Raw genomic sequence first — 25,352 nt, forward strand, 5'->3', positions numbered from 1 at the left:
CCTGTTTATCATTTAGCTCACTGGTGGGGTGGGGAGCACAGCGACCTGTCATGTTTGATGACTGTCTGTCCAGCCAGGAAAAACTGGCACTTTACTGCTCTCTTGTATTCAAAGCATGCCAGAACAGACTATGAAAATATGGAAGGACATAGTCCCTTCCATGAAGGGCTCATAAACTAAAGGACAAATAAATAGAAAGAGAGCATAGCAAAATCAATACCAGCAACATAAAACTATTTCTAGCAGCTTCAACCTAATCTCTCAAAGACATGGAACAAGCAGGTCTGGGGGGAGGGTTCACAGACGTTGCATTGCTCCTGGATGGAAATAGAGTGAAGAGTGAGTAGAATTATTTCATTTTCCTTGTAAATGAAAAGTGTAACATTAGATATAATGGGGAAAATTATGCATTATGCTGTGGCTCAGTAGTGAAGGAAGTGATCATACTGCATTCAACTTCATGCATATTTCTTTCTTCATCTTTTCTGTAAAGAGAGGAGAAAGAGGAGGTGAATATCCAAATATTTTTATACCATCAAAAAATTCCCCATCCTAGTTCTGTCAGAAAATCAGAAATTAAATTAAGAATACTGAATGTTCTTTAGATGATGAGCTGGATAAGACAGCATTAACAGGCAGCTCCACCATGACTGGGCCAGTTAGTACTTGCTACTTCTACAGCTGAAATCGGTGATAATAATGATAGAATGGTTTGGGTTGGAAAGGACCTTCAAAGGTCATCTAGTCCAGCCCCCTGCCATGACCAGGGACATCTTCGGGTCCAACAGGATTTGAAATCAGGATGCAGAAAAAATGATGGAAGAGCTCCCGTGAATCCCGAAGCCAGGCAGGCGCCTGCACCTTCCTCAGGCTGTGCAAGAGCACCCCCGTGAGCCCAGAGCCGGGGCTGGGGAGAGCCTGCGCAGGGCTGGGACAGCTCGGACAGACCGGCCGCTGATTTAACCAACACCTGGGTAGAAACCAGTGCTGTGCAGGGTTCCTTCTCACTAGGAGGGAAAGCAGGCGTCCAGAGGAAAGGAGGAATCCAGTGTGGAAGCTGGAGATTACCTGTCACTGTGACAACCTCCATTTAGGAGACAGCTGAAAGAAACCCAGAACAATAGACTAGAACACCCCATCCAAAGACAGTTTAGAGCTTGATTAATATTCTGCAAAACTGATTAATCAACTAGATTGTCTGTCTTATTTTCTGTTGTTTTGTGTTTTTTTTTTTCTACTAGCAAAGGCACACCTTTGCTCCCGATACCCCCAGCTCAGCAGAGTGGAGATGGTATCCCCAAAGGTATTCCAGACCTTCCTTGAGTTAATTGCTTCTGAGTTAACTGGCAATGAGGATGAATCTATTGATAACTTGGTGAGATTTCTGACCACAAGTGTGGAGCAAAGTCATAGGGAGTCCTTGCAAAGCTTAACCAGGAGGAAATGGCTGCAGGATATCCAGCAAGCGGCTGAGAGCGGCGGAGCAAGGATGGAATCGGTGTACAAAGCAGTGCTTAAGGCCATCTCCCAGGTGGGCATCCCAGGGAGCACAAGAGGTGCTTGTGTTCGGTCGGGACACTGATTCCAAACCCTGGAATTGAGTGGAACTCGCAGGTAGCCTGGGAAGCTGCTCTGAGGCTGTTTCCTTGTGCTTTCCTATACTTAGCTGATGTTCAGGAGAGCCTGTGGTTATGCACAGAAAGGGTCACTGATAGATCAGCAATGCAAGGATTCTTGTCCTTGCTATGCCAATACAGAAGGAATCTCATGAAAACTTATATCTCAATTTGGAAGAACTGACTCAGATCAGATCTGGAAATCCATAGTTATAGTTTTAGAGCTTCTGAAATGAAACACACCAGAGTCAGTTTGGGACAAAGATGGTTAATTTGTAGTGGAAATATTTTCATTTTTAACTTACAGCTGCAACTTTAGCTGTTTGTCCTCACTATTAAAGCCCCCCTCAAAGCCAAACTTCTCTCTGAAGTGTTCTTCTAGTATTGTCTAGGTTTGTAAATGTGGCAACTCTGGCACTTGTTTGTGGTTTTTTTCCCCAAAGAAATCTCCTATTAGGGAAGAAATCCACAGGACTTTTGCTTAGGGATTATAGTAAGGGATTATTTTTATATTATTTACTTCTCCCCATTAAGAGCAGGAAACAAGAAATCCATTTTCCTTGCCAATCAAAATACCGAGTGTTTTTGCTTGTCACGGAGTGCTCTGGGCAGACACGGCCACGTCACGCTGGGGGGGTGTGACACACACACTCAGTGACCCAGAGCAGCACCTCGGCACAAAAGAGACAAGTGCTAAGGACATGAAATAAGTGCAGTGGTCAGTGGCTAATGCCCATAATGTAATGGGAAACATTTGGTTGCTAGGATGCAGAAGCCCATGGGGGTAACAAGAAGATCAGTGCCTACATTGCCCTTTTGGAAGAGAACCAGCTCCCAGCAGAGCAGGGCCAGGGCCAGGTTCTCCTGCGCTACGTGGCCTGTACTGCGGACGATGCTCCGCATGTCCTGAACCAGACACTTCACAGACACATGAAAGGAATAAGGTAAGAAAAGCTGAAAAAAGTGGTCCTTTTTCTCAAAACTATTTGGAATGTAGGGGTACTGGGCAGTGTTTGGGATGCACTGGAAACTGAGGGTCATGGAGTACTCCAGAGAGGAAATCTCCTGAGAGACTGTTGTGGAAGGATCCAATATCCTATAAACGTCCTATACTCTGCACGGTCTTCTTAGAACTGCTCTGTTTGGGATTTCACTCCTTCCCTTGGGGATATTAGCTCACAGTCTAAAGAATCTCATCCTTTAGCAAATGTCTGTGGCATTGGGCCTACATTTCCTTCTTTAAAAATTAATTCCCATACACAATTTTATATCCACAGGATATTTTTTTAGAACAATGCCTTTCCCTCCCTAGTGTTTATGCTATAAACAGCTTTCATGCCTCTTCACTTGTCATTTCCAAAAGCCAGACATACTTGTCTCTTTAAATATTGCTGCTTCTAACCTATTAAATGTAACTGCTGCTTGCTTCTGTATTCCTTTTCATTCCATTCATTAGCTGATGTTTTAAAATGTCCTAAGGATGAAGAGTGACTTATTTATTACCACTATCTTTCGGATACAAGTGGTAAATGTGGTATTGCTGGGTGTGGTCAAAGTGCAGAGCTCACACCTTCCTCCTCTGATGCCAAAAAGCAGGGAGAGATCAAAGCTCTGCAGTATTTACTGTTTCACTAAAGGCTTTCTGCTCCTCCCAACAAACCTCCTCATAAATTTATTTTTCAGCTTTGCAGCTGTTGATGAAGGAAAGCCAATCCATGTTCCAAGAGTTCAGCTCCACGGAAATATCCATTTCTGGAACTCTGAGCGCCCAGTGGAGGAGAGGAAAGGTTCCCTCCTGGTGCTGCCCCTGTATGATGCTCACTGGAGAGTCTTTGGCATTCTAGGACTTGACACTCTTCGGGACCAGTGTGACAAAACCATCTTTCTGACCCATGAGATCATTTTCTACCAGGTGGGCACCATCAGAAAGCAGTTTCTTAGACCAATCTGCAAAAAACTTGTGATTTTTACATGTTTGTTCTGAGTAAACGTAAGATGTACAACTAAGAAAAGATCTATTGGTCCCTTTCTGCAGTATAGGGGGAAAGTGGTGTGAGCAGGACACCTTAATAGTGTCTTACCTGAAACCGACTGAGCTATCACTTCATCAGGAATTTATTTAATCTTCTCCTGACTAGTAAATTAATTGTCCTTTTGTGCAAAGCCCAAAGATAGCAGATTTTATTTCTTGAAGCTCTCGACCTCATTTTTGTGTTCATTTCCATAAAGTGGTGTGAAACCTTACTTTTTACGTGGTGGAATAACAGTAAGCAACAGCAGCCCGGATTTCTTTGGGATGCTCTTTGGAATCAACCTCAGTGCGGGTGCATCGTCTGGACAGCAGGGAGCGCAGCAAGCCAGCCTTACCAGTCCATTTGGCTACTTCCACTAAAAAACGGCTAATCTAGTTTAGGACTTACCAGTCACTTGGCTGTGACCTGGTACTGGGAATATTTAGAGCATTATTTGATAAAGGACATTTCACAGTCACTTTTCAGCTCTACAAGTTCAGATTAAAGTAACTTCTTACAACCATTTTGCTTCATGAACACTTCCCTAGCTTTTTTCCCCCAAATCTTGTGGAATTGTCTGGCTCATATGGAGGATTCTGCTTTCACAGGGAGTTTCCCATGCATTCAGCAAAGCCTACCACCATATCTGCACACGGGAAAATGTCCTACAAATGGCTGTTTATGCTCTGGGCTGGTTGTATCCCAGGACACCCAGCATCCACACCGTCACCATGTACCTGGTGGAGCCTGCCAAAGACAAGGTACTGCAGAGAAAAGGTCTGTAATTGTCAGGGGCTGAAAGGCTGCTTAAGGAAGATGTGCCAGCCCTAATGCCTGTGTTTTCCCAATGGTTTTATTGTTAAAACTGAAGCCTGCCCAAGATTCTTGTGCCTGCCCATGCAACAAAAGGGCTACAAAGGTAGAGAAGGAAGTTTCCCTCTATAAAGGAGATCCTTCTTCATTCTTTCCATCTTCCCATGTAAAACAATTCAAGAGCAGTGCTAGTATAGACCCTTCTCCATGGGAAAAGGGAATATTCTCCTACCTCAGTGCTCACTGCTGCATAGAGCAAAACCCCACACCCATCCATCCATCCATAGCTTTGCTGTCTGGAACCTCCACAAAGGGAGATGCTCTTCTGTGGAGATTCTCTGCATGTCAGAGTTATGGTACTTTATAGGGAAAAAAGAACGTTTCAGCTAATGTATTAGCTCTTTGGTCTGAACTAATGTCAGCAGCCAAGATGTAAATACAGCTCAGGAAGTGGCTGATTCCCAATTAGGCAGCTTGTAAAGGCAGCCCCCACTCCGTGCAGGTCAGATTCCAGTTGTTCAGCAGGCACTCAGGCCCTGGGAAGCTTGTCACTTCATGTACCAGTGAGTTAAGAAGCAGAAAAGTGTATGCAATATTTAGGACCGATCCCATGTCATCCCAAAGTCAGTATGTCATCTGCTGTAGCCATAATTCAGCTGCTTCCTCTGATAAGCATGGTTTATGTTGGCAGTGTTCTGTTGTCATTCCAGGCTCGGCACTGTTCCCTTGTTAGCTTCCTGATAGCCAGGTCACTCACTCCCCTCTGTGCCTTTCACGTGCCAAGGCACACTGACACAAACATGACATGAGAAAGGATGGGAAAAAGAATGGAAGCCTCTAGGTCTGTGGGTGTTCCTCAGTGTGGAGCCTGGGGGTGGATTAAATAGTCTGGCTGAGGGAGGTTCAGGGCACATTCTTCATGTATCTTGAGTGATACAGTGTGGGAATAAAACCAGGCATTGTTGGGAGATGTCTTTAAACCACCCCTTGAACGTACATAGGAGTTTCCTATAAGAAATAAGCCATTTCCTCTCCCTCCAAACTTCAAAATATCTGTTCCTTTCTTGGATGCAGCTAAACCTCTCTTTTCTCTCTGGCAGGCTCTGTGCAAGATGATCACTACAGATAACACAGGACAAAAAGAAATCCATAGCTCTCCTGCTCTTCTCCTCAGAGAAGAAAACCTGCTAAGGTAGGCTCCAGTGGCCAGAGTAGGAATAGCCCCCTCTGCTCTTAGACTCAGCCTACATCAGGCATGATCCATGTTGCACAAAGCCCCTGGTAGTGCAACCCTGTGACAGTGTCTGGCTGTAGCTCTGTCACTATCAAGGCTCCTGGTGTGTACACACGTGACACTGAACTGTGAGGGGTATTTTCTCTTTGAGTTTAGGCTTCCAAAAACAACTTCTGATTTAATACTTAGTAGCTGAGCTGCCAAGGTTTGCAGGATTAAAGCCTACACTGAACCATTTTGCTCTTTAGATTAATCTGTCCCCTTTCCTGGCCACATTAGTCTCATTTCCTTCAGCTGACTGTTTCCTTCCACTGTCAAGATCCTCACAGACTTGTCTTTCAAGCATATCATCCCTGTGGTCAAAGTTGCTTGAACAGCTATTTGCTGTTCCAGCAGCTGTTTTTAATTTTTATAAAACTCTATAGATTTATATTGTCACTGCACTTATAAACAGAAAACTGTTTTTAAAGCAAGGTTTGTTAAATATTTAGGATTTTCAGCAGTCACCTTGGCTAAGCAATATGTGTTCCCAGTGCTATTTTCTCCTTTGGCTGGAATGATACTTAGAGCTGTGCATATCTCAGCTCAAGGAAATAACCTATGATTTAGTAATGTAATACCCTTAGCAGTGAGAGATGAATGGCATCTTATTAAAATATGCTAAGTAAATTACCAAAAGAAACCAGAATGATAAAATCTAGTACGTTTTATTTCAGGGATTACCTGTTTAGGTGCACAGACAGTTTAGAGGCCGCTCTCACTGCTGTCCGTGGAGAACAGCACATTGCAGTACCTCTCCAAGACCTATCAAGACAAGCTCTTGGCATATTTGATATCAGCATTGGGCACCACAAGAAATTACCACCTCAGGAACAGAAAGACCTGCAGAAAATGCTAAAGATGGTCCAAGCCGCCTGCTTGGAGATCCTGTGGAGGTCTCTAGAGGAAACAGAACCAACCTATGTGCTGGGTATTGTGCATACAGAGACAAGATAGGGTTTTTTAGGAGTGAAATTAGGAATCTCAGTAAAATCACATCTAAGGTATCTTTCCTACAAGTATGGAAAGACAAATACAAATCTTTGGTTTATGTAAACAACTTCTGAGTAAGCCTAAGAGCTTAGTGGAGCACAGTTAAACAGAATGGTTAGATTTTAACTCTGGTTCACAGGGTACTTTGTGCTGAAATCAGAGGTGTGAAGCAAGGTGCCTTGTCACCCTCAGGGATCTAGCCTGTCCCCCTCAGAACTGCTCTGACTAAGAGCAAAAGAATTTGAATGTCACAGAATTGTCTGCAGGCCTGAACCCTTCATGGTCTCAGGACCTCTGCTTCCTCTGTGTTGTCCCTTCTCAAGCACATATCCATTTTTAAAGCTTGGTAGGATACTTGGGCTGTAAACAAATCAATCAAGGAGGCAAACAGTTAATCACAAAGAGGGCAGGGCTCGTCAGTCAATAATGTAAGTCTTGAGTAGCAGATGTTTCTGAGCAACTTCGTGGGGGGTTTGTTTTTCATTGCAGAGGCAGAACGGGTGGCAAAGGTGAGGCACCCGGGGTTTCTGTTCCAGCGGTTCATGCTGCAGGACCTGCGCGAGTGTGTCCGGAAACTCGGTGCCGAGAGCTTTGCTGGAGTAAAGAGCTGTGCAGAACCCCCAGCTCTGCTACACGACATAATTAAGGCTGTGCTGTTGCTTTTGCATCCAGACTGGAAGGGCTCAGAGGAGATCGAGAACTGGAGTCAGTGTAAACTGGTGAGACTTCAAATCGCTGAGAGTTTGTTTTCTATTATTACTCCCTCAAGAAGACTCAGTGGAATTTGCCAAGGGGGAATTGGCAGTGAAATAATTCATTACCTATAGATTTCCTGTATGCTTCTCTCTGCCATCTTTGATTCTGTAACCTTTTCGTCACCACCCGACTCTTTCTGTTCTTTGCATTGCAGAAACTTGATGACAATTTGATTCAGGAGATTTATTGCTTTGATCCAACTGCTGCATCTGTGCAAATTCAAGCAGAGCTGCTGGACTGCATCACTGGTAAATATCATAAACTCCTTGTGAGGTTCCCAGGCACAGCTCAGAAATAGTGTCGGTGGCCACCTTCAGCTGAGTACTTTTAAGGTCCTTACTTCACAAATTAACTTTGATTTCACAAGAGATTAAACAACAGATAAAGGTTCCTAAATATCTGCAATCACTAGAAGTCAACCCGTTAAATTTAGACTCAAAATTCACGGCCTTAAAGAAAGGGGAGCAGATCAGCTTTGAAAGCTTCCAGAACAAGTGATCTCATTGTACACCTCCAGACAAACATATGAAGAATGAGAGTTCTTTTGGCAAGTAATACGTGAAGACATATGAAGAATGATGGTTCTTTTGGCAAGCAAATCTACTTCAGACCTCTGTGCCCTGCCCTAGGGACTGACCCAGCTCCAAACAGGAACATGACTGTGGGAGGACAGCATGAGCCCTCCTCTTTGTAAACACCATCTGCCAAGTGCTGAATGTACTCACTGGCCACAAACAGGAGCTGCTTTTCAGCCTGTCTTTCTCTCCTTTAATAAACATGGGCTTTTTTGGTGCCAGGGCACTCAAGAGGCTATTATTATTATTATTATTTGCAATATCTCTGCAAGAGAAATTACTTGTTCTTGTTGAGATCTCTCCCTTGATGATCTGAGAGGCCTGTTAAAAAACAAACCTGGACAAGAGTTATTAATTTAGCTGGAGATATTTATCAACAGTACCTTGCCTGCTGATAAAGAGTAAACACTTGAGGCCGTCATGGTTCCTTTTCATGTGTTCTCATATATATTAAACTAATTCACTGGAAAGAACAAGGCAGGCCTACAGCATCTGATGTTCCTACAGCTATGGACAAAGATGTAACTAGATTAAAGAATACAGCTTTGGCCAATTGCTGGTATGCTAGGAAAGGTTGGTTTCCCAGGATGAAATGCAGGTATAACTCACAGTTACAGGAATTCCTTTAAAATGAACATCAGGTAATACACGTATGTTCCATATATTTGTGCTGTAATATAGAACAGAGCACAAAACAACCTGAATTCTATGGACAGAGCAACCTTTATGGCATGATTATGTGGTGACTTTTAATAGCACTTAGTAAAAGCTTTGAATATTACTCTTAAATCTGAACTTGGATTAAAAAAAGCACTTTTCTCATTGTATTTTTGATTATCAAAAGTTTAGCATTAAAATAGAGCAGAGCACTTTGTACAATAGGGGACCTACCACAATACAGGATAAATTCTAATAAAAAGTCAGCACTTCTGTGCTTGACAGGTCACTGTCACGATAATGCTCGGTGCCTTTCAAAGCATCACCATTCTGCAGGGTGGAATTACTGGACTCAGGGAAAGCACTGCTGATGGAATGACCTCTCTTTGATTTTGGGGCAACACTGCTCATGGTTTTGACTTTCCCTCTTGTAGTTACAGCTCTTTTTTGGTTGCAGGTGTCCCTCGAGCGGCGGTGTGGCAGCAGGGCTGTGCTCCAGCCGAGTTCCTGTACCACTGGGTTCACACCTGCCTGGCACTCGCAGAGATCACAGGGAGCCAACACAGTGAAAAACCCCATCCTTAGTTCCTTTTGGCATCCAGTTGTTGTGTGCCTCCAATTAAATCTCTTAATTCCTCGTCTAACCCTCGTGATTCTAGTATTTCACAAATTTTAAAATTTAAATTAACTGTTGTTTTTCTATTTTTTTAAGCATAGCCACTAAGTATTCGTTGTTAAGATGGTTGAAGTTTGTTAGGGATTACTAGTTAAAATGATAGGAAGTCTGTTAAGGATTATTAAGAAAAAGCAATAAAAACATTAAAGGAAAAAATTTTTCTAATATAGCTACTGAATTTTAAAGGCTTGAATAAAGTTTTGGGTGTTTTTAAGCAGTGACTTTATGACTCCCCAGCTACAATCTCATAAATGATACAGCAAAAATTTTCAAGATTCAGTCACCTTAAATGACTTTTTCGGAATAATTTTAAGCAGAGGTTATTAATCAGCATTTTGTAACATTCTTCTGAACACGCTGCAGAAAAGCCCAACACTGTTAATATAACACAAAAAGCTTTCTTATTGGGATAAAGCTTGATATTACAGCAACTGCACTGTTGGCAGTGAGATTTCATCTTTCCAATAACGTCCCTTTTGGCAGAATCACTTTTTTAATAATATTTTGGGAAATTAAAACTCCTCTTTCAGTCTTTAGCAGGCAACAAGTGACAGGTCTGTGATGACTGGGGGGGGCAGGACGGCTCTGCACCCCCGGCCCGGGGACCGGCGACCACCAGGGGCATAGTCGGGGGTGCCTCAGGGGCTTTTCCCTTCAAGGACCTTTTCCCTTCAAGGGCTTCGCTCCATCAGGGGCTTTCCCCCCTCAGGGACCTTTCTCGCCTCAGGGGCTTTTCCCGCCACTGCCCTGAGGCGCCCCCTGCTCCCCTCAGGGCGTCGCGCGCCGCCCGGGACAGCCCCTTCCCGTATCGGCACTTTCGCCACCCACCAACGGGCCGCTGAAAAAAAAATCGCCCGCCGCCTCCAGCCCCTTCCACCCGCTCTCCGCTCCCTTCCTGGAGCGGGACGGCGGCGCGGTGCCGTGGGGGTCTCCGGGGAGGGCGGAGAAAAGTGTGTGGGGGCGACTCGGCCGAGAAGAATCTGCGGCCGCGGAACGGCAGCGGCTGCGCAGGGGCGGCCGGGCAAGATGGCGGCGTTGGGGAAGCAGTGAGTGCTGAGGGGGAAGGGGCGGGCGGGCCCCGCCAGGGGGTTTTTGGGGCCGGCGCTGAGGGTGGGGACGAGCCCTGGCACAACTCCCCCCTGTGGACTCGCTCGTCACGGGTGTCCGCGGCGTAGCCCCGCAGTGTTGGCCTGAATTTAAACCTGTGTTTATTAAAAGCAAACGAACCCCAAACAGCGGGCAGGCGCTTGAGGCAGCGGCGGTGTTGCCCGGAGGTGTTTCGTACTCTTAGGGAAGGGAATTTCCTCAGTTTTCCCTCACACAGAGCCGCGCTTCCCGCCCCCGAGCGCCGGCCCTGGGGGCAGCCGGGTCGGAGGGAGCTGAGGGGAGGGTTCAGGGCGGTCACAGAGGTGGGGTTGTACCCCCACGATGGTGCGGTGCTCCAGCTCAGAGATACACTCTGACCAACCATTCGCTCAGTGAGGGACTCAGGGAAAGGCAGGCGGGGGAGAAATTCCTTATTTAGAGGTTGCTCAGTACGAAAAGGAGGTATTTTTAACAGAGGTGGATCGTGTCTGCGGAAGAGTTGTCTACATGTGGTTAATCAATCTCTGCGTGACATAAGCAGACTGCAAGTCTTATCCTTTGGCCTTTGTAAACCTGAGGTTTACATCGCCAGCAAAACAGGTGAACTTCTTATTGCACTGCAAACGTAGCTACACAATACTGTGGTGTAGATTAAGGCTAAATCCCTCCAGGTTAAACAGGAATTTCTTACTTCTCTGAGGGAGAAAAGAAAACCCCATGGAGAATTCTGGGCAAGAGGGGTTTGTGCCTAATTTAGGACACAAATTTACATCCAGAAACTTTACATGGAAGAAGACAGCAATAGCTCTGGGATTATCTGGCAGGTGTGTGTCAGGGCCGAGTACTCTGCTGCAAAGGCAGCTCACATCTAACTTCAAGACATTATATTGATACTGAGCTTTTGCTTCTGAAATGGTGAGTGGCAGATTTTTGCTTCGGAACATGCCACGTGTTCTGTTGTAAGTAACTTTTTTTTTTCTTTTCTCTAGATATGGGCTTATTATGCCAAAAAAATTGCCACAGAAAAATCTCGTTTCAAAGAAGCTCTCGGTGTTTGCAGATGAGTCAGATGAAGAGGTCAGTTCAACAATTTTCTTCTGAAATTTTGCCCTGTATTTTGCAAATTGTTTGTGTCCAGTTCTTAATGCCTGCATCAGGTTATGGCAGTGTCACTAGGATTTGTGTCATCATTTTGGATTTGGGTGTGAAACATGATCTGTGTTGTCTTTAGTGTGAGTTACATGGAACTGATGAGTTGATTGTCGCTCTCTGTAAACTTGTTCAAAAATTCAGCACATGTGGCAACCTGTTGGCAGGAGTTAATTGTAGCTTGTAATAAGATTTGTTGGATGTCACTGGTGAATACATTTGGAAATAGAAAGACCAATCAACAGGTCTTCCCCAGATATTAATCTAAAGTGTGGTAATTAAGTGTATTTTACCCTTTAAGGATATTATTAACTGTATTTTATCCTTTAGCTATAATCTTTAATTTTTTAAGTATTACCTTCAAAATAGTCGCTCCCTACCTGCCCCAGTAGAGGGCGGTGTGTGCTGTAAATCCTACCTGGATATGCCTCTGGGAACACGGGAATCATCCAGGAAGGGGCTGTGGAATGAGCTGGTCTGGGGCCCTTAGGAAACCCATCTGCTAAAACAGAATTTGTGAAGGGTTTGAAGCCAGTAGCTTCGTAGTTTGCAGGTAAGAAATAGAAACTCTGGATTGTGGAGTTAACTCTCCACATGGATGGAGCCCTCTGAACGTAATGTTACAATTTTCTGGGCTTTATCAATCTGGAATTACTTGTGGTAATTTAGTCATAATGTCATTATGTACATACTTAGGGTTTTTTTTCCACAAAACCCAGAAAATAAATTTTACCTATACCTATAGTGTAGAATTTTAACATTTAAGAAGTCGAACTTTTGTATAATTTGGACTTTAGAAACAGAACCTGTGTTACAAAGATGTTCTTATTTTCCTAGAGCTTTGCTCCATGTTCATTCTTTTGTGTGGTTGAAAAAACATAGCTAATAAAGCTTCAAATAATTTTGGTCAGTTTTTGACTCGTGAAATATTTGTTTTTAAAATCTTTTTTAATAAACTAGCAGTTGTATTTTTTATGTCAAAGCCTGAATCTGGCAATTCCCAGCCTCTGTGTGCCTGGTTCCATCACAGCATCCAGAGTGTTGCTGTGGAAGGTGTCTGAGCTCCTGTTACACAGGGCATGGAAGGGCTTAGGGCCTTCCTAGTGGTACCCACTCAACCCTCAACATGAAGCTGCCTCAGTGCAGCTCACAGTGAACAGAGACAACAGGGATGTGTTTTAAATCCCATCCCCTTCCTCACTTAGCTGTGGTCCTCAGAGGTGCATCCCTTCCCCTGAGCTCCCAGCTGGCTCTGTGGCTCTGCAGGCTTTCCTTTAACTGCAGCTGATGGAAATGGCAGTGGATCCTGTCTCCTCAGTGGCAGGAGCACTTTCCCTGTCAGTTGGGATTTGGTGTCTTTCTCGACATTAAGGATCTGACCCCACATTTTCCAGATTCCAGGAATAAGCTGGATTTAATCTGTTGTCATTAAACATTACACAGTAGGAGCGGGAACCTTCCCGAGTAGGGGACTGTCTTGTATTCTTTCATTTTCTCTCAATATCTAAATATTAAAGCAAAAAGAATGAATGCTAATAATTCTAGTAAAAATAATGTATGATGCTGTCTGCCAACTTTTAGCTTAACAGCTCAAGTATCCTCCCTTTCAGAAAGGCTGACAGATTCACTGCCAGAGTCTTTATAAGACTCTTAAAAGTTGTCATGCTCAGTATGGTACATACCCAGCAAAAAGTAATAATCTCATAACTGCCTTTATCAAAGAAGATTGTTTTTTTTTAAAAAAAGCAACATTACTTTATTAGTTCTATAATAATTTCAGAGCTTTTCCAGATAAGGAGCAGCATTTGGGAGGGGTTTCATTTCCTGTCTGCTACCTTATCAGTCAGAACTACATCTCAAATGTCTGGAGATCATGTATTTTTAACTGAACTCTAATAAAGTTTGTGCTGGGGAATCTGCACACCTGACTTGGTCTGTGATTATATATTAGATACCAAACTTTTGCTCCCTTTTTTTTTTTAATGTTACTATGCATATTTCATTAAGATTTTGCCTGTATCCTTGCTGGAGGAATTAGGATTCTTTTTCCCCCTGTAGCTAAGTACATTAATGGGTGTTAGTTGCTAATGAAGATGATCTTTGGTTTAGTTCATATGAAACAATATCTAGGGTGGAAATTTTCTTGAAATACAATGTTGACTGGGAAAAAGTAAACCAGATGGTTACAGTCCCTTGTAGCCAATATAGTTCTGAATTATTTGTCTTCATAATGAGGAGTTGTTGAGGAAAAGGTTGTTGCCCCTAGGAAAGCCTGTTGTAGAGAGTAGATGCTACAACAACAAACTATAATATAGAAATGAGTTTCCATTCTGACTTACTGTTATTTGTGATCTATTCATTTTCTCCAAAGAGATTATTCCCTTATTCATGCATTGTGTTTTCAGAGGTGGCTTGTCAGTATTCCCAGTGTGTTGTTCATTGTTCTGTTTTACCTTTGGAGTTTAGTTGAAATTATCTCTGTGGTACAGCAGATAAAATTTCTGTTCCTTGATTGTATCAGAATTACCCAGCATATTCCTGTACCTTACCAGCCTTTCAAAACTGATTTGTTCCTGCAGATTGAAAAGCATTGCTCAAAAAATAACTGTACGGAGACCTCAGTAGGTGCTAAATTCAGGAGAAAGACCATGGAGTCAGTGTGGATAGTTCTGTGAATGTATAGCAGGATTTGGTGGGTTTTTAAGTGACCATCTAAAAGATAAATGAAGTATTTAAGCAGGCAGAAGCTGAAAATAAGCAGAAATTGTAGACTCAGAATTTTGGGTTCGCTTACAGATCCTCCCATTCCCTTTGCAGTTTTGCAAAGGAACAGTATGACTGAAAAAGGGATTCTCTAAGTTGTAATGATTGGTGCTGACCAGAGTTTATGCAACAGTTCCAGGCACAGTAAGACTAAGTAGACTAAAGAGTTTTCTGAGGAGGAAGAAGTGGACAGGAGTAACTCAAGAGGATGTATGTAGAATGAAGAATGGTTCAGAGGAACTGAGGTGATGTTGCCATTTCTCATAATATGAACAATAGCTTATATTATAGAATTACCAAGTAACTGGTGACTGGTTTAATCTAAACAAGAGGAAGTTGGGGATTCTTCTGTACACAGTGTGGAACTCCTTGCCACAGGATATTGTGGCATGGCCAAAAATATATATGGATTTAAAAATGGATTAGTCAAATTAAGGGATGCTCTTGGTGTCAAACAATGGACCAGATGCATCCTCAAGTTCAGGAAGTCCCCGATCTCCTGGTTTCTGGAAGCTAGGAGGGAGTTCCAAGGAAAGCTAATTCTGTGTATGTGACTTGTTTTTCATGTTCATTCCCTTAATCTTCTGGTAGTAGCTATGACTTGTGTGTGAATTGAGAGGAATCTGTTGCCTGATGTGATTTTTATTTTTTTTCCTCATGAAGACTGGAGTCTCCTGTGCATTGAGGGACCATCCATGTGCAGGCTGTAGTTGGATAGTACAGATCCCTGTGAGGGCAAGCATTAAGGATTCCCTCCTAAATACATGAGGGTGTAAGTAGCTCATTTTAAGACCTTTTGGTACCAAAGTGTCACGAACCCAATGATCTCAGAGCCCGAGATGTGAGAAGGATGAAGTGAGCGGAGCCAGATCTCAGCCTGTCAGAGATGTGGCCACATGGGGCACATGCAGGTGGCTGCACTTGAGTTCCCTGAGCTCCCTGTACGGTCAGCAAAGATGCAGATACTTCTGAGGCACAACTTGCCTCATTCTAAAGCAGACACCTAAAATCAGGGTGATGAATTTTTCTCTCAAAGTGCCTATTTCTCGGTCTTTAACAGTGCAGTGTTCTGGGATGACTAGCTCAGTTTAGATGTAAGCTTTGTTTTTTGTGAACTGGCTGATTGTCTGTGCTTCTTTCACTGCAAATTATCTTGTTGTTCCTGTTTGGTCAAATCTTTTTCTGTGCATTCAGTTGAAATTGGATGGTTGTAGTGAGAGATTAAAATCAAACTGCATGTAGTCTATCTGACATCACTGAAGCATTTCATTTCTCTTTAAAATGGATTTCACTTTAAACAAAGGTAATTTATTTTACGTGTCTACTGCAAAGCAGCACGTGGAGAATTCAAAAGGGCAGTGTTAAAGGGCAAAGCCTCCTTATGGATCTTTCATAACATGTTATATTACAGCAGAAGCATCTTCTGGTTTTAAAAAAGCAGTGGAGTGATGTCTTATGTTGTCTATCAATAAGTACCATGCCTGGGGTTTTGGAGCAACCAGAAATGCTTTTCCTTAGGAGGCAGGTTAGGCAGCTAATAGGAGATATTCCATTAATAATAGCTGTTATGTTAGAATTTGTTGGTCTCATACTTCTTGTGGCAGTCAGTGGGGAAAAACAAATGAGACACCTCACATGCACTTTGAGAGCATCTCTTAAAATAGTTGTGACAGTTTTTACAAGGCATCCTCAGCTTTAGATTTAAGGATGTAGCTTCCTAGAAACCACCAGTTTGAATGTCTGTTCTTCTTTGGTCGCTTGGGAGCAACGTAAAGAAAGTATTTTAAGAGAAAATTTACAAGGAGTGTTTGCCTTTGGGATAAAAATAAGAAGGTAGCACAAGCACTAAAGCTGAAACAAGCTATAGGCACCCGGAGGAGATAAGAAATGGAGAGAACAATGGGAAGTGTTAGCAGATTGGGGGAATTTATTGCCTTTTTTTTTTTTTAATAACCTTTTCAGTTGTGTACAAGCTGTCTCCCATGGTCTCAGGGCAGTGAGAACCTCATTTCTAAGAGTCCCTTGCTTTGCATGGATTCTGTGTTGTTTCACAGGATAGGGTTAAAACATTTTCTCCTTCCATAAAATACTGAACTATAAGCTTTGTGCTTCAGAAGAATAGCTTGGCTACAGGGAAAGAGAAAGTATGAGGCAGATTGCTGAGCTTGTAGGGCCTTTAATAAACGGGCAGTTGATAAGTAAAAACAATACAAAGGGACGGGAAGTTCTCATCTGTCAGAGCTCACAGCATGACAGGAAATTGTCCCCCATAAACCACTGGGGAAGGTGTTTGTTTTCTGTACACTCACTACCACTCCAGACAAATGGCAGATGGACTCCTTTGCCATCATATGTCCAGGAGTGAGGATTATATATTGCTTTTGTGTTTGTGCAGTCTTTGGATCAATGCATTTATTTCATGTAGGCAGACAAGGAAAACATTCTAAGCTGTGTTTCAGATATTTTGGTGGAATAAAGCTTATTCTGTAAATACAGCTGCAGAATCTGGTTTGTGTTTTACTGAGCCCCTGCTTTCTGGACTAGCACAGGGGAGATCCTTTGTTGTTGAGGTACCTTTCTGTTAAACCAGTATAAGAGTTTTCCATAAAGGAAACCTTCAGTGATGACCCTCAATGTGTCAAGCAAAGGACCGTTTTCTTTCCCAAGAGCCAAGTCTTCTGGAAGTCAAGTTCCTCTGTGTAAAGCTCTTATGTGTTCTATGCCAATTTAAAATGGGTCTTTATAGTTTATACTGACTCATTTATGGCATTTTCAAAAGAAAGTATATGTCATAAAATTGAGTACATTATTGTAAACTATTTCTCAACGTCAGTTTTTCGGTTTAGAAAGCCAGATGTAAATACTGAATGAGCGAAGCCAGGATTCCTATAGGTTGTTTTAAACTAAATAATGCACTATCTACTTCCCCCAGTCAGCCAACCAACTGGCTACATAAATAAATAAGAGACTATATCCAATTCTAGTCCAAACAATCAGCAAGCTGCAGCAGACAGGGTGTAGTCCCCGAGACCACAGAGGACTTTGTGTGCTCATAATGTTTGCTGAGCTCGGATTCCTAAAGTCTGAGTGTGCCCTGCTTCCTTACCTGGTTACCTGCAGCCAGGTAAGGGAGAGGGAAAGAGAAGCTGCTGTCTGATGATGAGCACAGAATCAGTGCAGGGTTTTTCTTCCAGGCAAGTGCACATCATGCTTTCCCTTTAGCACTGTAGTTTAACCCCAAGGTTTAACGTTTTGAAAGCAGACATGGGATTTATTTAAGTTTGCAGGGAGGAGCTAAAGCACCAGGAAAAGTGAGAGTATGTGCCCTTTCAAATTCCTGTTTTTACTGGTCTGAGTCCTTTGCTTTGAGGGAGCTAGGAAGGAATATTTTGAATATTCTGTGCCTCAGGTTTCTCTGACTGTAGTATTCCTTATAAATGTCAGTACTAGTGTGTTTATGGGAGGTGAGCACAGGTGTAGAGTGCAGTAAATGCTATTGTGTGATACCATATGTACCTCTCCAAATATTGAGTGTTGTCTTAGCACCTTCTCTTGCTGAATTTAGAATTACTTGGTACTCTTCTGAGATACTGCCTTTCTGAAGGTAGTATCTCAGAAGTTTGCAAGTCTTTTTATTATTCATGGTTTGCACAGCAGGAATAAAAATCTGTTAGAGGTGACCTCTGTCTGTACCTGTTGCTTAGTCCCATCCTGGGTGGGTGACAGGTCCCAAAGGTGCAGTGTTCCTGTGGTCTTTGTTCAAATGCCAGCTGGGTAAAGGGACAGATATAGGTGAGAATGTGTGATTTTAGTCTTCCCCAGAGGTGAGGGGGAACTGTTGGCTCAGCACAGGGCCAGGGTCTGCTCTGCCCACCTGCCAAATCAGCAGGGACCTCTGGAGAGGGGACACAGAGAGTGCACAGAGTCACGTATAATGGAACTCCATCCTGGCACCACTCACTGCCTGTTCTGAAATTACCCAGTGAAAAGAGGATTTGTACTGTTTACAGTCTGTCCTGTAGGGAATTGTGGAAAAGCACTTGGTGTTTTTCCTTCTTGAGAGATCTGTTAAAATGTTAATAGGATAAGAAAGAGGGGTCACAACATGTTATTATTTTATTTTAAGCAGCAAATGAATTCAAAAGCCTTCTTGTTCAGGGGATCTGTTTGAATTTAGATGGTGCTAATTCTGATTGATTTCAGAAGATCTTAATCCTGCTGCCAAACTCTCTTGCCAGTTGGTTTTCATTTTTTAATTTTATTAAGAGCAAATTACAGAATCTCTTTGTCTTTTTAAAATGTGATACAGAGCATGTCTTAGTCAAAGTTGCAAAACTTGGGAAGCTGCCAGAATGCAAAAGGATTTTTCCTTCCTATTTCTGCTCTTTGAGATTAAGAGATATTTAATTACATAAACAAATACAAGTACAAGTCCTGTCATTATAGTGGATCTCTTTAATAAACACTGTTATCTGTTGGTTGAGAAAAGATAGATATTTAGTTAGTTCAAGACTAATTAAAAGAAAAAACTAAATAAAATGCAAAGTTTTTATTTAAAAGACTATGATTAGGAAACATTTTCAGTAAGGATCTGTTTCTTCTTAGGGAAGATTAGCTTTGCTATTTTCTAGCATGTGAATCTTGAGAAATTAAATAGTAACTTTTGAAGGACATGCTGTTCAGCACTGTTCTTAGTTCTGAAAATACAGAGCTAATGATACAGCTCAAACTTGAAATAAATACCCAATCTTTTAGGATATTTGGGTTTTACTATGAGTACAGGTTTGTTGTTTTTTTTTTTTCATGTGATTGTCAGTAAGAATCTGCTCATGGCTGCTGCATCTCTGGTGACAAGTCCATGCAGGAAGAATTCAGTATTTTCTGACTCACACCTGTTTCACAGACTGTTTGCATGTGGGAAATGTGAATTCTTTGTATGCTGGTGAATGAACTTACAGTTTTTCCTGCTTACAGAAGATACTATTGAAGTGAGAGACTGACTTATGTAATTGGGCTATTTTATAGTTGTTTGTTAGAATGGTAGCAAAATAATATTAGCTGTGTCAGTGTAATGAATTTTGTTTCTGCAATGCTTCCTTCTCACAGCCATCTGTTGGGGAAAGTCTTCAGAAAGAAGCTTTGAAAAAGCAAGCAATGAAACAGGTAAGGGACTGTTTTTCATTTACTCTCAGTGTTCTAATGGGTAGCTTTATGCTATAGATCTGTTTAAGTTACAATATAGGAAAGAAATATTTGAAAATAGTAGAGGTTTCATTATTGTTTTTGATATCTTTTCTTCTCCTCCCCTGTTTCTTCTTTTAGACTAAATTGGAGATTCAGAAGGCTTTGGAGGAAGATGCTACAGTGTATGAATATGACAGTATTTATGATGAAATGCAGCAGAAGAAGAAAGAAAGTAGTGCCAAAATGTTATCTGGACAAGAGGACAAAAAGGTCAATACCTGGCAATGTGTGCCAACTGTCTTACCTCTGTCTGCTTGGAACACCCATGGGTGGTTAACTTGTAAGCTTTGCCACAAGCATTTCCTTTACATTTCATATAAGATTAGGCTCAAATGCTGTTACATAAGGCAAGAATTTGCAAGAACCTTGGCAAAGCTGTTAATTCATCAGGTGCTTCAGAGTCCCAGGCTGGGATGTTCTCGAGGGCAGGAGACCACACGTTTCCCACCCAGTTTCTGGTGTATATGGGGTGTATCTTTCTGGATGTTTCTGAAGAGAATGTTACAGTGGGATAATAGGATTAGGGGCAATGGGCCCTGCACAACAACACTACTGCTGGTGATAAAGACTTCTGTTTCTGAGCCAGTGGATATAAATTGTCCCTCCTCCTCCATCAGTGAGCTACTGGAGGACTGTCAGAAGACTGAAGTGATTAACTTCCACTGGTGAAATGTGAGCCCATTTGCACGGTGCCTTGTTTCAAAGCACTGCTGAATTAGCCTGACAAATTATATTTTCATTGTTACTTATTCTTTTTCATTTGAATGCTCTTGTCAGGTTCTGTGGGTAAAAAAAGGAAGCTTCCCACTCCTTTACAGCAATAGAAAGGCGAGACTGTTACAGAAGACAGAGGGATGAGAAATTGAAAAACATTTAATTTAATTTAGAGTAAAAATCTTCCTAGTCAAAGATGGGATGACTGTTTTGATTGAATACAGCAACTTCTTTTGTTCCTGGGAAGCATGCCATGTTAGGGATCTAAAAGGGAATGACAGTTTAGTTTGGATAGCTGTCCAACAGGGTGAGAACACCTTAGACTTGCTTTGGTCCATTTTCTTCCATTACCAACTTTCTTCAACATCTCCATCGGTCCCAATTTGTATTTTCTCAGCCACCTCAATTACTTCTCAGCACGGTAACTTTTTTCCCTTCTGTTTTAGCCCAGGTACATCCATAATATCCTCAAAGCAGCCGAGATTAGAAAGAAGGAACAAGAAAAAAGAATGGAAAGAAAAATTCAGAAAGAGCGTGAAATGGAAGGAGAAGAGTTCGCACACAAAGAGGCTTTTGTGACTTCAGCCTATAAGAAGAAGCTGCAAGAAAGGGCTGAGGAGGAGGAAAGAGAAAGAAGACAGTCAGCTCTTGAGGGTGAGAGTCACACTGAAATAATTGTCCTTAAAAAGAAGTATGACCTTGGGCATGATTTACAACATTGTCATCTGGTCTCTTTCTGAGGCTTGAGATAAATGAAATCAAAGAGGACCAGATTAGCAGATCCTGAATCAGATCCTACTTGGTCTCTTATATTCCTCTGTAGAGGTTACAAAAAGAACAGAGGAAGCTCCTCTGTTTGTGTGTCAGTACTATTTAGGTTGATACTTTTAATTTTTGAGGGAGGGTCAGTTGTTGAAGGAAGATGGGGCTACAATGATGTTTACAGCCCTTACCTCAGGCATTCCATGCAGTGTCCCGGGAGTAGATGTAAAGCACAGGATATAGGATCATAACATAAATTGGGTTGGAGTGGACCTCTGAAGGTCATCTGTTCAATCTCCTGCTCAAAGCATGGTCTGCTGAGAGGTCAGATCAGGTTGCTCTGAGCTTTTTCCACTTTGGACTTGAAAAAGGATGGAGATTGCAGTCTTGGTGGTTTCTACCAATTGTGAGTTGTGTGTGATGAGTATTTGTGGCACAGTAAATCCAACCTTCCTTCCTTTCTCTCAGCATACCTGGATGTGACCAAACAGAGGGACCTCAGTGGATTTTACAGACACCTTTTAAACCAGAGGGTAGGGGAAGAAGAAATGCCTAAATGCAGCTTCCGTGAAGCCAGGTAGGATGTGATTCCAGCAGGCTTTTGGATATAAAAACCAGCATCTGGCTGTTTGGGATTCCAGACTCACTGGAGAGTTAGACAGAGAGCACTAAAACACTTGGTAGGTTAAGCTGGTTATTTTGTACACGTGATTAACTGAATTATTTGGTTAAATGATGGTCAGTGATACAGAAATGAAACAAGCAGGAGAGGGATGCTGTTTAAAAAGTATCAGTAGGACAGTCGTGCTTGTAATACTGCTTGGTATTATTCTAACCTACATGTAATTTGGCTTATATAAAATTTACCAAATCTGTATTAAGTTAGACATTTTGAATCATGAGGGGGACAAAAGGTAAATAATGAGCAGAGAGGTAAGTCATAGGAAATGATGTTGGGCTATGAATTTCCTGAAAAGAATGTGAGTCTCTAACTTTGTACTTATTCCACATCTACAATTTCATATAAAATTAATTGAGTGATGATGCTGTGGTAAAAGGAAATTAATCAAATATATAGGAAATCCAGTGGGAATATTTTAAAATCTTAATATATGCACATTCCAAAGCAAAGTAATAAGATGAGACTGAATTATTTAGATAGTTGAGGTGCTAAACTTCTGCCCTGTGGATAAATGTGATGAAGGGACCATGTTTCTGGTGTGCAACAACTGATCATTTGAAACAATTAACTCAGGTTAAACTTCACTTAATACAGGCCTTAAGCATGAATGTCACTAGTTAAATGCTTGCCATTACAAGGAAAATACAGCTTTCACTAAGAGATCATCTGGATCTGAGATTGGGTTATTAGGAAGTAAATTCTTAGCTTAAATAAAGAATATGATCACTGAAGTTACTCAACCATCTGAAATAAGGAAATTCTCCATTATGTCTTCAGGATGGTGTGGTTTTGTTCTGCATAGAGATCATTTGAAATGGTGCTTTCTAAGTCTTGCAAATTAAGGAAATGTTCCTTTTGTGGCACATAAAATTAATTTTTTTGGGGGGAAACAAGTAGTGCTGCAGATGGTGCTCCCAGCAAGGCTTTCAGATGAGCTCAGGTGTGTATTTTAACTTTGGTTTTACTTACGGTGGTACACCAGGAGACAGAGAAAAAACAGCTCCATTTTTAGATCTCAGAATTGTGCCTCAAGTGATTCACCTTTGACTTGTGAGTTTAATTAATGGGATTACTAAATAAATTACCAAACTTTTCAGCCTATTTTTTAGTCATTGTTCATAGACTATCCGTGCTTTCAAGCATGCAGCAAACATTCAAACTAACGAGCTGGTGTGCTTGCTGATTCATGAGAGTCACCACAGGCTGTTCCTGGAGCTGTGTGATTAAAAAGAAGAGAGTGGCTCCTGTGAGTAACATGTATTTCCTCATCAGCCAGAAGAACTTTTCTGCTCTACTGCCCAATTTAGTCCTCCAGGGGTCAGCTTTTTGCATTTAAGAATCTTTGAGCTGTTAAAAGATACTAACTTCTATCTAGCCACGAGTGAGAGCTTCAGAAATACTGGATTAAAAAAAACCCTACTGCTGATGGAAACCATGTTCCTACCTCAGTCAACAAAACATGCAGTCTGCTGCTTCTCTGGATAATTATTTGACATGAATAGAGGAATAAGCAAATAGGGAAACCTGTAACTTCCCAACAGGCTTACACAGGAATACAAATGGATGTCTTTTTCCTTAGATGGAGCCTGCAGATACTTAACCAAAGTCATTCTTTTAGATAAATTCATCAGCTCACATTCACCAATGAACCAGATAAAGATACTTAGCAGAAATCCTTTGTGCTGGATTCCTGGAACCTGAGCCACAGACAGATTTGCTTTCTTAGACTTTTCAGCAGCATCTTTTGCTTAAGTCCTGACCAGAAGTCACTTTGTAGAAAAGTCCAAGATTTCAGGCTTTTTAATGTTGTTTTTCTTTTCTAACATAAAAAATGTAGGATAAAGGAAGAAAAACCTGACAGTCAGGATGAACCCACCGAAAGGAACAAAGGCCCGTCTGAGAGACAAAAAGTGAAACCCTCTGTCAAGAAAGAGAGTAATCCAGATGCTGATACCGACTTAGGAACTGACAGCAGTGATGATGACAGGAGACACAAACACAGTAAAGTAGATTTGAAAAAGAAGAAAAGGAGAGAGAGCTCGGTGAGCAGTGAAGAGGAGGCCAAACATCACAAGAGCCAGAGGCATTCCAGGTCACCAAGTTCATCCAGTGTGGAGGAGGAGCCACGCACCAAAGCCCAAACAAGTCACCTGGCAAAGAGGGGGGAGAGCAGACCAAGCAGAAGGGGGAATGATGAACTGTACAGGGAAAAAGATTATGAGAGAAGTAGGACCCACGAAAAGGATCACCAAAGGGAAAGGGAAGAGCGACACAGGCACGGGGATCACACTAGTAAGGATCACTACAGGAGGAGGGAAGAGCAAGATGATAAGCAAAGGGGGAAGGAAAGAAAGGAGAGGGAGGGACATGGCAGAGAAAGAGGAGAGAGGAGGGCAAAGGAGAGAGAGGAGAAGGGGTCAGAGAAGGAGCGAGAGAAAGAAAGAAGAAATGATAAAGACAGATATAATGACAGAGAGAAGGAGAGAGGAGAGAAATACAGAGAAAAGGAAGATCATGCGAAGGAGAGGAGAGACAAGTATGGTAGTGATGAAAAGAAATACAGAGAGAGGAGGGAAAGTACTCCTGCATCTCTAGAAAAAGATGGAGAGACTGATCTGGAAAAAGAGAGAAAGGGAAAAGACAGACAGGACGAGAAGGGCAGCTCCAGCTCTGGGATTTTGTCTGAACAGAAACGTAAAGCCGGAGAAGAAGGGGAGAAAGAGGAGAAAGAACAAGCACAGAAGCCTCCTGAGGGCATGAGCAAATTTGCCAAACGGAGCAACGAGGAGACAGTGATGTCAGCACGGGACCGGTACCTGGCACGGCAGATGGCACGTGTCACCAGCAAACCCTACATCGAGAAGGAGGAGGATTAATGTCCCTCTGGTGGACAAAGACACCTGGGCTGTCAACCAAAAGGAAAAACCACCTCTGTGTGGACTCTTGTACAGAAGTAAAAGGGTATCCCAGCTATTTATTCCTGGTTTTCCTTTGAGAAATTGTCCCTGAATAGAACAACTTCTGGAATGGATTACTGGATCACTTGATACACCCTTAGTCTGTTTATACAGTTGGAATATTAAATGTGGCTGATTCTGTACACCTCGCCCTTCAGTCCTTGGTACTTAAAAGATTTTGGGCCAGGAAGTGTTAAACATAAGGTGAGAAAACATCCCCCTGGCAGCCCCTGCTCCTTCCACTGGCTGAAACTGAGCTCTGCTGAAACAAAGGTGCTCTCAGCCCTCAGCAGGAGTCATTGTTGCCACATGATGGTCACAAAAATGGGAAGCAAACCTGTAAAAGTGTGGGGGGAAAAGCAAGAAAAACAGCCTGAGTAATAATCTAGATTTCTGTACGTAGTGTGGTTTTGTAAGCTAAATTGATACATGAATTTTGTATTTATGTGTGGGCTTTAGTTTGGGAGCCTGATGTACAGAAACAATAAAGTGTAAGATATGTACTGGATCTAATGTGTGGGTCTTTTTTAATGTGTGAGTTATTTCACCACATCTTTTTTTGCATGAAATAAGGTCTGTGAGTCTTTTTTCACGTATTATGGCTGTATCTGCTTGTTCTGCTGG

General features: G+C 42.2%; 2 protein-coding genes across 8 annotated transcripts in view; both read left to right on the forward strand.

Moving 5' to 3' along the window:
- EFCAB5 (EF-hand calcium binding domain 5) overlaps window positions 1-9,585 on the forward strand; it is a 37,145-nt gene extending 27,560 nt beyond the window's left edge. For 6 of the 7 annotated variants that reach the window (XM_039381074.1, XM_027744393.2, XM_027744419.2 and 3 more), the window contains 9 exons: window positions 1,242-1,531; window positions 2,382-2,560; window positions 3,300-3,528; window positions 4,237-4,389; window positions 5,542-5,633; window positions 6,392-6,645; window positions 7,197-7,426; window positions 7,618-7,711; window positions 9,153-9,585. In XM_039381074.1, the coding sequence (XP_039237008.1) occupies window positions 1,242-1,531; window positions 2,382-2,560; window positions 3,300-3,528; window positions 4,237-4,389; window positions 5,542-5,633; window positions 6,392-6,645; window positions 7,197-7,426; window positions 7,618-7,711; window positions 9,153-9,280 (1,649 nt within the window). In that variant the 3' untranslated portion in view covers window positions 9,281-9,585. Of the gene's footprint in view, window positions 1-1,241; window positions 1,532-2,381; window positions 2,561-3,299; window positions 3,529-4,236; window positions 4,390-5,541; window positions 5,634-6,391; window positions 6,646-7,196; window positions 7,427-7,617; window positions 7,712-9,152 lie in introns of those variants that run through there. The other variant, XR_005563471.1, reaches the window with a different exon arrangement.
- A 581-nt stretch (window positions 9,586-10,166) lies between these two features.
- Window positions 10,167-25,236, forward strand: NSRP1 (nuclear speckle splicing regulatory protein 1). The gene is made up of 7 exons (XM_027744456.2): window positions 10,167-10,417; window positions 11,447-11,534; window positions 19,476-19,532; window positions 19,692-19,823; window positions 20,774-20,981; window positions 21,558-21,666; window positions 23,609-25,236. The coding sequence occupies exons 1-7, from the start codon at window positions 10,398-10,400 to the stop codon at window positions 24,645-24,647; spliced, it is 1,653 nt and encodes a 550-aa protein (XP_027600257.2). The 5' UTR covers window positions 10,167-10,397; the 3' UTR covers window positions 24,648-25,236.
- Window positions 25,237-25,352: the final 116 nt, after the last annotated feature.

The sequence above is a fragment of the Pipra filicauda genome, unplaced genomic scaffold, assembly GCF_003945595.2.
Source record: "Pipra filicauda isolate LSUMZ 115617 unplaced genomic scaffold, ASM394559v2 scaffold211_size2331000_pilon, whole genome shotgun sequence".
In the NCBI taxonomy this organism is placed as follows: Eukaryota; Metazoa; Chordata; class Aves; order Passeriformes; family Pipridae; genus Pipra; species Pipra filicauda.

Coding starts and splice junctions, on each gene's coding strand:
- NSRP1 (XM_027744456.2), top strand. CDS start 10,398: ATGGCGGCGTTGGGGAAGCA. Junction 20,982..21,557: donor AAGACAGTCAGCTCTTGAGG/GTGAGAGTCACA, acceptor CCTTTCTCTCAG/CATACCTGGATGTGACCAAA. Junction 21,667..23,608: donor TGCAGCTTCCGTGAAGCCAG/GTAGGATGTGAT, acceptor TAAAAAATGTAG/GATAAAGGAAGAAAAACCTG.